Genomic DNA, 11,053 nt, shown 5'->3' with positions numbered 1-11,053 from the left:
ATAGAGAAGGGCCGAGCAGGTCCCAAGGTATTAGATGGATCCCCAAAGTAGGTTAGAGAAACGCGCTTCGCGGTGAAGATAGTCGTTTCTGTTGAATGTTGGTCAGTTCCCGTGTCGCAGTTCCAGTCGCTAATGCTTGAAAGGCCAACCCTACTGCTCTGTAAGGCATGGTATGAACGCTCTCCATGTCTTGTGCGGGAGGGTGTCATCACCCGCTCTCCACTACTAGCACAATATTATTGTTCCTTGATCCATGGGTCAGAAATCCAGGGCAATGGAGACTTCAGTCGAAGGTTCTTCTTTCTCACACACGTAGCACATGCATTCCTCAAAGTTGGTGTGCCATAATGGTTGAAGGAAGAATCGATGGCTGGAAGACTGTCATCAGGAGAAAGGTTCCAAGCTCGAAATTCCGTTGCAACCGGGGCATGGGTTGTTAGCAAGGACTCGGAGTGGAACCCATTTCATACGAGAAATTCGATCCTTAGCCAGCCTCCAAAAAGTGGTCACTTCCGCGAAGCCCGCTGCTGTTCTCACTTTCTATGTCAGTGGGACAGAGAGAAGCCATTTGAATAACTCTTGTCAATCAACACCTCTCAATGTAGTTATTGCGTCAGCTATTCTGTCAGCTGCTGTGTCAGCTGTTCTGCCCACATTCCAAAAGCTATTTTGTTCCGCTATCCATATGGTAGCGATGAACTGAACAATTGGCTTCTCAAAAATGCGGAGCCGAGTTTTTGACAAACAACGGCGTCCGTTCTCACTCGTTGATCAGTAATTTATACAGGGTATTCATCACAGCCTCCATCCAAACGTCCCGCCTTGGTGGCTGGTCGGCTTTGGTGGTGCGCTTTTTCATCCCTACGGGCTTGCTTGCCAGATTATGTATTGTACTTTCTTTCCATTGGGCTTCCGATATGTCCGGTGGAAGGCTAATATCATCATCATTGAGATTGAAATAAGAGGCAACAGCGAAAGTCCCCATGGCAATAGAGAGCCTCACCTCTAAGTCAGCAGTGAATATAGATAGACAGCTGTCTGTCACATAGCGCCTTGTTCATCGGTTCCTCCGTTTATTCTCGCCGCCTCCGTAATCCTATAGACCCAATAAGGAACCTAGGGGGGGATGCAAATGAACTATTAGCGACTTGGCGGATGAAACAAGATCCTTGAGTATTGTCAAAGTTGCAGGAGCAGCGACAGGCCAAATCTACAGATATAGGAAAGTTTCCTCAAAACCAAGCAGTCTCATTGCGACAAATCGGAGTCTGGAATCGAAGCCATATGAGTGGTTGAGTTGTTGAACTCCTTTGGTTCCTGTAGGAGCGGGAGGGGGTTAGTTAGATAGGAAAGATGTGATGCACCTCAGCAAGAACGCCGGTAATACAATCTCCCCAGCATAACAGCGCACTGTATGTTTCGCTTGTATATAATACGATGTCAGAATTTGGTGTTGGTTTACAAGCCTTGTGTATCCTTGACTCAGCCCTACCAAATACACATTTGGTGGCTGGGTGGTTATGCCTACGGTAGGTTATTGAACTAGGCTGGTGGCCGGCATTTCCCATTTCACCTAGGTATCTGTTAGCCCTGATATATAACCGACAGTGCTCTGTACTGTACTGTACTGGCTGTACTGTATTTATATAAATACCTCGAGTAAACATATTACAGTAATACCAATATAACCATAATGTACATGTAACATCTACATACATACATACATACATAAATACATACATACAGTACCAGTGCCAGTACCAGTACCATACCAGCCCCAGCTAGCCCAGGCCAATTCCTCCTCAACCACCGTGAACCGCTAAACCACCGCTAAACCACCACCACAAGCGCTACATCTCAGCATCACCGCCCACTTCACCACTTCAACCACTTCCACTTCCACTCCTCTCGTCCCCAAATCTCCCCAAATCTCCCCAAATCTCTCCAAACCCCCCTCTTCCCTCTCTCGTTCGATCCTCTGCTGCCTCATGTCCTCTTCATTCTCACCTCTATTCTCTCCCCCTTGCCCTTCCCTTTCTCCACTTCCATGGTCACTTCCATGGTCATTCGTTTTCTAAGCCCTATGCATCTCGCTACGTGCTTGGCTACCACTGCTATTTAGCCAGCACTTTGCTGCTCCAGCTGAGCCCATCAAGGTCGGGCCCGTCTCTCATCGCCACCGTCGCCACCGTCGCCACTATTTATCCCACCTTTACGGGCTTAAACGAGCCTCCTCCCGTTTCCGTTTCGCTGTTCCAGGCCCTCTGATCTCGATGCTCAGCTCGTGGCGGTTCATGTGATGAGTATGGATAGTAATCCACCCATGAGCTCGCCGCCTTCAATTCTCGTCTGTGACTTCAACCATTCAATCAACGATCGCCGTCGATCGCCTGCTTCCAAGTCTACAGCGCTCAATCTTCCCTTCCGGTCTCTTTCGACTTCACCCAGTCCAATGGCCATTCCAAATGCGAAAGAGCCTGTGGCACCGCCGCCACTACCCCCACCTCGGTACATTGAAGATCTTGCAATTGGGCACGACTCTGGATGGAAATGGGGGAATAGTTTCGAGGAAGGAGGGTTTGGGAAACCTACTCTGCCTCCCATAAAACCGTCATCGAGCCTTGTAGGTGGTGGTCACAGTCGCCCAGAGCTGGTCCGCCGAACTGAGAGAGTTACCTTGGACAGAGATATCAAAAGGAGCAGCGCGATGTCGCCTGCCGAAGTCTCGTCATCATTGAGGAACAGATCTTCATATTCGACATTGAGAGGCACTTCCTTCCCTAGTCCAGCTGCTTCTAGTCTACCGAGTCCACGGTCAGTATATCCCAGCACTTTTGTTTTAAAAAAAAGGGAAAAAAAAAAAAAAAAAAAACCCGTTCACAAAATCCTCGGCCACGTTCTGATTCATGTTCCCCGTTCTCTTTTCTCATTGCTCTCTGGCTTTCTCTAGTCGCATGATATGCACAATTCTAGCAAAACAAGCCGCATACAGTACTCTATGCTAATGTGCACATACAATTTTGTTCTAATAGTTTACAAGGAGAAAAACCGCTATCCGAGAAGAGTGTAGAACGATCCTCCAATGCTTATGATCAGCACCTGCTCTCTAAAATAGGCAAACCGAGCTCCCCTCCTCGCCTATCTGCCAGTCTAGGGAGTTTCAGTCAAAAGGAGTTTACGACACTCCCGTTTCACTCAAAAAATCGAAATGGACTTTCAAGCCTGTCAATTGGAGATGGATCTCTGAGTCCTCGTGATGCAGCATCTCGCTGGCAAAGCGGACCTCAATCTGCCGGAATATCGCCAGGGACCCGGCCAGGGTGGACAGATTATGTCAGCTGTCGTAGCCCGAGTGTTGATAGCACCACACCTCATCACATTGATTTCGATCACTTCCGGGATAGGAACCTCTCCCCCGGGACACATCATGCGAATGACGACGCAACCAGCCTATATAGTCGATCCAATAGGGGTAGTTATGACCAGAATCTTTTTCCTGATTCAGATATAGAGTTCCCAATAGACGAAGCAGCGCAGTCTAGGCAGTTAAGCGTTGATGAACACGGGCCATCTCAGTTGGGTGGCATGTCTCCATTGTCTAGACAGGGTATGAAACGAAGAGCTTCATCTCCACCACGAGGAGCCGTTTCGGACGAACTGCATGCTCTTCACACAAGCGCCAGCAACGGTGATCTAGACCAACGTAGAACATCTGGATTTCCATTCAATGGCTGCACATCACCTGGTGCCCGGTACCAGCCAAGTCATGGCTCTATCTCCTCAGTGTCTTCGGCAAGCTTGCGAACTGGTTCCTATGCATCGTCCACAGGACTCTCTGCTGCAGCTAGCAGCATGACCAGCTTGTCCTCTTTCGATCGCCCTTCTCCTGGAGGAATCTCTCCAACGACAGATCTCGCCTCCTCTTATGAAAAAGGCTTTATGAGCCCTGGTGCACGTAAATCGCTCTCCGGTCTTGCATCGTCGCGAACCCCTCATCAGGGAGACGTGAAAAGTGCGCCTCCCGTCCGTAATATGTCGCTTCCGAATAACCTGAGTGTATCCAAAGCTGCGCCACCACGGATAAATCGCCTTCACATCTGCGAATGTTGTCCAAAGAAACCGAAGAAGTTCGAGACCGCTGAGGAATTACTGTGAGCCCCCCATTATTGTATACAGAAATTTCTTTTTCTGTCTAAATGAGCTAATATTGATCGTACTTTAGCGCTCATGAAATGGAGAAACAATATACTTGCCAGTTTTGCAACAAGCGCTTCAAAAATAAGAATGAGGCTGAGCGACATCAAAACTCCCTTCACCTGCGGCGACATTCCTGGTCATGTGCTGCATTATCCGGCGTTGAAGCTGCTTTCCACCCATCTGTTTCCGCAAACTGTCAATCCCCTACGGGACCTTCCCATGACACCTGTGGATATTGCGGTGACGAGTTCGCCAACTTTCCACAACCCGACTGGGATCGGCGAATCGATCATTTGACTAGCGTGCACAAATTTGGAGAATGCAACCAGGCGAAGAAATTTTATCGGGCAGACCATTTTAGACAGCATCTAAAGCACAGCCACGCGGGCGCAAGTGGGAAGTGGACAAATATATTGGAAAATGCATGCATGAAAGAAGAGTCATCAACGGAGGGTGGACTTGCTAGCATTGGAGAGCACAGCGGGCGGAGTCCTGAAAACCAGATTGGGGAGAATGGAAACATGGATATTGAAAGTGGACCAACCAACGGGACACGCATATCGCATACGATTGATGAGGTAATGGAAGAGCCATGATAGTCTTCAGGGTTATTTATCTGACTATCTCCTGGCATTTGCAAATACAAAAAGGAGGTGTATGTGTTGCTTATGTTATACGTTTTGAGTTTTGCTTGGAAGTTTGGTTTCATATTGACTGGTTCTCTCACCAATGATGAAATCTCTGTTCTATCCGATTCTAGCATGTTGCCTGTTTTCCCTACGGCCGTCTTCCATCTTTCTAGAAATTCCCTCCTCGATGATGCAGCGGTTCAGTTTTCTCTTTCCTGTTTGACTGCTCTCTTGGTCCGTGTCTTCATCTTTCAATTCCCTTTCCCTTTGCTCTTTCTTGTTTTAATGCTAGTTTCCTCAGGTTGGGATTGGGGTTTGTTTTCATTTTTATTCATATACGGCTGGCTTTGGTCGTCTTTCCTATCTGTCTACGGTATAGTCTCTTTGCCATTGTTATTTATGTTTTCCTACCTACACTTACCGTACCACCTATCCATATTTTCACTGATTATCCTAATTCATCTGCCCATCATCATGTTCCCTCCGCCTCATTTAGCCCTTTTCTGCTAGCGTTTCCCCCCCCCCAAAAAAAATTACTTTTGCACCGGTGCATTTCATTATACGGTATGTATACACCAGCCCTTGATAATTCTTTTTCCCACCATATCCTCGTCCTCCTATCGCCATATACCTACACATATATCCATAAATGGCCTGATTAGATCATACATCCCCTCACCCTTACTCCTTTTTTTCCCCGCCCGGTTTATTTACCTTCCGAAGGGGGGAAAGCTTAACTGTTTCCGCTTATTCTATATTTTTGGCTCGCCCCTTAATGTTCTCGTCTCCTCGCTTATTCTCTACCTTCCGTGCCACCTCCTTTATTCCCATACACTATCCTCTCTGCCTCCATTTGCATATGTTTGTATATATTATCCCGTTCATTGCGTATATATACCCTAATTAACCATAACAAATGCCTGTTTTACACGGAACATTTAATATATTTTCTTTGCCTCCTCGTTAGCTTTGATATCTATGATTACTCTGAGTTTTGTCGGAGGAGGCTAAAAGGACGGAATAAAAGAAAGCAGGAGCAATATCTATCTATCTTCATTTCGTGATCGCTATGTTAGCATGTAAGATTTTTTAGATTGAGGAAGCTCTGTTCGACGGGAGACTGTCTCTAGGTTTTTGGTTTTGATTTTCTTTAACCCAAATCTATTTCTCTCAACCTGCGCAATGATGTTCATTATGCGCTTCTCTCTCATCCCTTCCCCCCCACTTTTCGCTTTTATTTTTCCGATACGAGTTTAAATTTCAATCCCTTGATCTCATATTAAATGCAAAGCACCAACGAGCCTTCGGTTGGATACACCCGTTTAGACAAGTTTTCACTTAGCTAGCTATAACCTAGAGAACGATTCGAGAAATTAATTTTATATTTAATTTCATTCATAATCTACTGTTCTGATTTAAATCTCAACATGGACAAATATTAAAAAATACAAATTAAACAAGTATTTAGTGAGAGAGAATGCTATACAGCGAGGGGCTTTTCTATTATCTGTATGAAAATGAGAGAGGAAACAAAACTGAGTTAAGGATAATAATAGTAACCGGAAAGATGGTAATAATACAGGAATATCTTGTCAAAGTATACGAATACATACATATCCTCCCTTCCAAAGTAAGAGTTAAATAGACAGATGGAAAGATAAGAGAGGTGCATCCAGAGCAATAGAGCATATATCCCGCGTTAGATATGGGATTTACCTGTTATTAGATGCTTATAGCAGTAACATCTCCGCATCCCAGATCTCACCTCCAAAACCGCTACCGCTTCCATCTGAGTGGGGAGACCTAGGTAATTTTGCATCAAAGAGGTCGGTGGCATTGTGGGGATCTGTGATTGTAGCATTGAAGGGGTGGAGTGTGGGGGAGAGAAGGAGTTCCTCCGGGATCATGGCGGGTGAAGATGGATCGAGGTTTTCCATTTCGCTACTGGGTGGAGAGGCTGAGGGTGGGATGTGTCCTTTTACTGTGGCCGTGGCTGTGATTGTACTTCTGGTCGTGCTTGTGAGGGACGTTGATGATTGGCCGGGTGATTCAGTTTGTAGAGGGTGAAGATAGGGGGTGTCTAAGATTAGGATTTCTTCATGTTCTGTGTGTTCTAAAATATCTAGGTCGTCGTCTAGGATGGCGATTGTGGGGGATGAGAATGGGGTCGGTTTCTCGATTGTGTTGGGGATATTGTCGAGGAGGTCATGTTCGTCGTCATGGTTGGGGCTGATGATGCGGACAGGATCTGAGTGTTGGATTTGGAAGGAGTTGGTGAGATAGGTATCGCGATCACTCGGTTCGGAATTTAATTTGAGTGTGGGGAGGGTATCGTCATCATCGCTCTCCTCTGAGAAGCACCATTCTGTATCTGATATACTGGCTGGGTGGAGGCTCTGATCATTAACTGGGTCTGATATAACTATGGAACTATCAGGTGGCGATTTTGAGGGTATGGTAGTTTGTGATGTCCCGTTCTTTGTAGGTTTCAAGGGTGTTGTAAGGCTTGGTAATTGCCGTGCCACGAGCGTAAAAAGCCGGCGATGCATTGATCTCCAAAGAAGAGATTTCAGCCCTGATTTTGTATTTGTAGTGTTCGTGAAATCACTGGTTCTTCCGTCGCGTTCATAATTCGCTTCAGGAAAAACCGAAACGCTCGCAGCGCTCTCTAATTGAATACTGGCATCCGGTTGAGGGACGTTGTCCAGCATAGCGGCGATCCCTTTAGATAACATGGGAATAAAATGTGCGCGCTGTCGTATATTCTGAAATGGGCAACGTCAGACAAGTAGACACATCCGGCAGTTGCCCGGGACGCAATAAGACTTACCGTATCATACCCGGGGATGAACAAACTCGGAGCAAATTCCTGTAAACTGGGGCCAGGAGTCTCAATAATCGTTGTGATACTAGATGTGGTTTGAGGAGTGGTTTGGCCTAACAACGCGCAGAATCCACTGTTGAGCAGTGTCATGAATGGCTGATATGTGGCTTTGGGGGGCACTCGCGGGAGTTCTGTTTGAAGGGGGGACATAGTTCTGTAAGAGTAAATGGAAGAGGTCTGCTGGCTACAAAAAGGGGAGTCGTAATCTAGAGACATCCAATCATCGTCACTTTGGACTCTCGTTTGAGATCCGCCAAGAGAGGAGTGGCAGGTATCGCCTAGCTCTAGTGTAGGATCCATCTCTGCAAGACAACCTCCTGGTGGGGAGAGAATGGATGATAGATCTTCAAAGCTAGTACATCTAGGCATGCTGTCGAAGCTAGCTTTCGAAGTAGTATTTGAGGATTTTGACAAAAAGCTGAAGTGGATACAGATATCGCAAAGGTGAATTCGGAGAACACTAGGTGGAGGATCGATGGCTGATGAACGGGTACGTAAGGTGTGGGGCATCCGCGGTGGTTTATGCAGTGGAAACTGCCCTGACTTTTGTTGGAATTCAAAGACACAGTTTAAGGAATCAATCCCTTCTTCGCTCGTTAGAATCTCGTCATTCGCAGATACCATAGAAGCTTGAAGGTTATGCCAAAGCTATACTGATATGTTAGAAAGGGGATATTCAATGATAAGGTTTTTGTTTGGCTTTGACCTGTGATTTAATCAAAGTGGACCTCATCTCCTTCAGTATCCCGTCGACAGATCTGTCATATCTATGCAAGGAGCTTTCCATTCCAATGGAGATCTTCAACTCCAAGTGGGGTTTCGAGAAGACCCAAACGTCCCTCGATTGCAAAGCCTCGAGTAGGGTTGAGCGGTCTAAATCTGCCATCGAATCTGGACAAGAAACTTCTACTGATGTGGCCGTTCTAAGCCGGATTTCCTCATTTTTATATATATGTATCGTCGATCCCAGTTCAAAGCGGCTGCGTAACATTTCAATCCACCGCTGGAGCCGGGCAAACAAAAGAGGGAGGAGAAGTGTAAGGCCAAGGCAAGAGAGGATAAAACTCAGACTCTAGTCTAAAAGGCAATATCGTTTTACTTCCGACGGGTATCAAAATGAAGACTGGAAACTGTGCACAGAGTATATCGAAAAGAGCGAGAAAAGGGGAAACGGGTGTAGTCGAGATAAGGTTTGGCAGGCAGTGCCAGTCAAGAGGCTCATTGAGGCTCATCACAACTGTAGACACCCATAGATCAAGAATGGATTCAGGAATAACCAGGCTCATATGTTATTATAACTGCAATCATATTAGAATCTCGGTTTTTGAGTTGCCTTGGTGTAAGAGATCGCGAAAAGAAATGGTGCCTGACCACCGAGTTTTCACGACCGTTTAAAACACCCATGAGCTGCGCGATCACAAAAGGGAGAAGTAACTATTTTCAATTCTAGAGATGAAGAGTCATAACTTGGGAACCGATGTAACGTGATCAACCACTCAACGCCCGCTTACACCCAACACCCGTCATTTCGCCATGACTATGATGAAATATTTTCAATGATATCTCAACAACAAAATTAGATTTTAAGGTGATATATTATATGATAAAAATATATATAGAAAATTACACATAAAAATATACAGCTAATTCTATAGATGTTTATTTGACTTAATAACTCATTTAAAATATGAAATCTTGAATAAAGACAGATTCAGTAAGTAAGCAGTTATTAAATTATTAGAGATTGTAATATTATCAGATTTCTTTAACAGTGAATTCATAAGCACTCTGACAGAGCTCTGAAAATGTAAATTAATCACTCTTTATAAAATTAAAAATCTACTTTTCTAATTAGAAAGATGATTTTTGAACTCTTTAATCTTTTTCTGATTCAACTGTAATTACTGCTGTACAGCAGCTCATTCTTCTTTATCTTTTTACTCTTGAGTTTTTCTTACATCTCTAAGCTTCTTTTTAATCTGCTGTTGAGCAGCTCTTACAGTCTTATTTATATTTTTTTACTGCTTTGCTATGTGATTCAAAGGTTGCTTAAGTCAGTGTAAGATTATAAACATACACCGGCTTCTTATATGTAAATTAATTAGTGGCTGCTAGAGTCTCTTACATTCATAAGCATGTTCAGAAGCAGCTGTGTTATTATTCAGCAGCTGTACATTCTTCTAAATTACATTCTCTCTCACTAGATTCAGTTACACTTATATAATCATAATATAAGCTCTAGCTTCATGCAGATTAGCACACTGCTATTACTTATAATTATACAGTCTATCTCTGATTTAACTAGTATTCTACTTAAACTCTTATAAAAAAGCTTTCACTATATTATATTATTTATTTACTAACTTTTTCATTCTTTAATCATTATCTCTATTATTATTATTATTAACCACTATTATTATTTACAAGATTTCTACTCTCTCTCTTATTTAACATATTTTATCTATTTATTTAGTATATTATATATGTTTCTGATCATGACTTCTTATTCTTAAAACAAGTATTATTATAGTACTTATACTGAGCAGTTTATTAGCTGTAAGTGAAATATATTATGAAATATAAGTAGAACTTGTTTTTCTAACAATTATCAGAATATATTATTATAAATAATATATCTTTTTTATCTTCTTATACACTCTTAATTCTTTTTCTCAGTGAGCTTTTAATCATGTTTTTCTAGTATAATTTTTACATGAACACAGATGCTGATTTATTTATTTTTATTTATATAGAATTTTCATATATTGTCAGATTCATATCGACTGATAATAGTAAATATCTTAATAGTGAGTTATTAATCAAGAACTTAAAGAATGTGATAATAAAGAAATTACTTATATTATATAGAGTTAAGTCTCTCACATTTCTTTTTATCTCTTTTATTACTATTTCTTTCTCTGTCACTTTCTCTTAATCTTCTATACTTATCTCAGTATTCTGTTCTTCTACTCTTACCACTTCTACCTCTACTTCTACTACTTCTGCTATCATCACTTCTATCTCTGCTATTACTACTCTTATCTCTACTATCTCTGCTACTTCAGCTACTGCTCTCAGCTCTTCTCATTTCAAGAAGATATTACATAGACTCAGTAAATCTCATTTCTCAGTATATACACTCTTACTCTTTTTCCCAATCTCTAGAATAATCTATTGTATAAAGACTGTGTATAACACAACTATCTGAAGTTCAGTCACAGACATCAATTATTATATTTATTTTAAATATTTATAGTAAGATAATTATGTATTTATCTCACAAGATTATCTTTCTTCTTAACAGTATTAAGAGTATAAATTTTCTCTTTTTTATTCTCTCTTT

The 11,053-nt window shown here is 42.9% G+C and overlaps 3 protein-coding genes across 3 annotated transcripts; 1 reads left to right on the top strand and 2 right to left on the bottom strand.

Moving 5' to 3' along the window:
* Positions 1-760: 760 nt before the first annotated feature.
* On the bottom strand, positions 761-985 carry BDBG_17488 (uncharacterized protein; the record flags this gene model as incomplete). The annotated part of the gene is made up of 1 exon (XM_031725193.1): positions 761-985. One exon carries the CDS (start codon positions 983-985, stop codon positions 761-763), a length of 225 nt encoding a protein of 74 aa, XP_031579767.1.
* A 756-nt stretch (positions 986-1,741) lies between these two features.
* On the top strand, positions 1,742-6,227 carry BDBG_06820 (C2H2 finger domain-containing protein). Its single transcript, XM_002622656.2, has 3 exons — positions 1,742-2,814; positions 3,033-4,151; positions 4,223-6,227. The coding sequence occupies exons 1-3, from the start codon at positions 2,300-2,302 to the stop codon at positions 4,791-4,793; spliced, it is 2,205 nt and encodes a 734-aa protein (XP_002622702.2). The 5' UTR covers positions 1,742-2,299; the 3' UTR covers positions 4,794-6,227.
* On the bottom strand, positions 6,079-9,127 carry BDBG_06819 (uncharacterized protein). The gene is made up of 3 exons (XM_002622655.2): positions 8,417-9,127; positions 7,657-8,358; positions 6,079-7,591 (listed from the first exon to the last, which is right to left on the bottom strand). The coding sequence occupies exons 1-3, from the start codon at positions 8,699-8,701 to the stop codon at positions 6,557-6,559; spliced, it is 2,022 nt and encodes a 673-aa protein (XP_002622701.2). The 5' UTR covers positions 8,702-9,127; the 3' UTR covers positions 6,079-6,556.
* Positions 9,128-11,053: the final 1,926 nt, after the last annotated feature.

The sequence above is a fragment of the Blastomyces gilchristii genome (assembly GCF_000003855.2).
Source record: "Blastomyces gilchristii SLH14081 genomic scaffold supercont1.16, whole genome shotgun sequence".
In the NCBI taxonomy this organism is placed as follows: Eukaryota; Fungi; Ascomycota; class Eurotiomycetes; order Onygenales; family Ajellomycetaceae; genus Blastomyces; species Blastomyces gilchristii.
Note: the sequence above shows the minus strand (reverse complement) of the source record. Positions and strands in the feature narration are given on the sequence as shown.

Bases quoted from the DNA above. Each gene is read 5' to 3' on its own strand.
- BDBG_06820 (XM_002622656.2), top strand. From the start codon at position 2,300: ATGAGTATGGATAGTAATCCACCCATGAGCTCGCCGCCTTCAATTCTC. The intron at 2,815-3,032 runs GTCAGTATATCC...TTGTTCTAATAG, and splicing joins TCTAGTCTACCGAGTCCACG to TTTACAAGGAGAAAAACCGC. The intron at 4,152-4,222 runs GTGAGCCCCCCA...ATCGTACTTTAG, and splicing joins GAGACCGCTGAGGAATTACT to CGCTCATGAAATGGAGAAAC.
- BDBG_06819 (XM_002622655.2), bottom strand. From the start codon at position 8,701: ATGTTACGCAGCCGCTTTGAACTGGGATCGACGATACATATATATAAA. The intron at 8,359-8,416 runs GTCAAAGCCAAA...ATATCAGTATAG, and splicing joins CCACTTTGATTAAATCACAG to CTTTGGCATAACCTTCAAGC. The intron at 7,592-7,656 runs GTAAGTCTTATT...TGCCCATTTCAG, and splicing joins TCATCCCCGGGTATGATACG to AATATACGACAGCGCGCACA.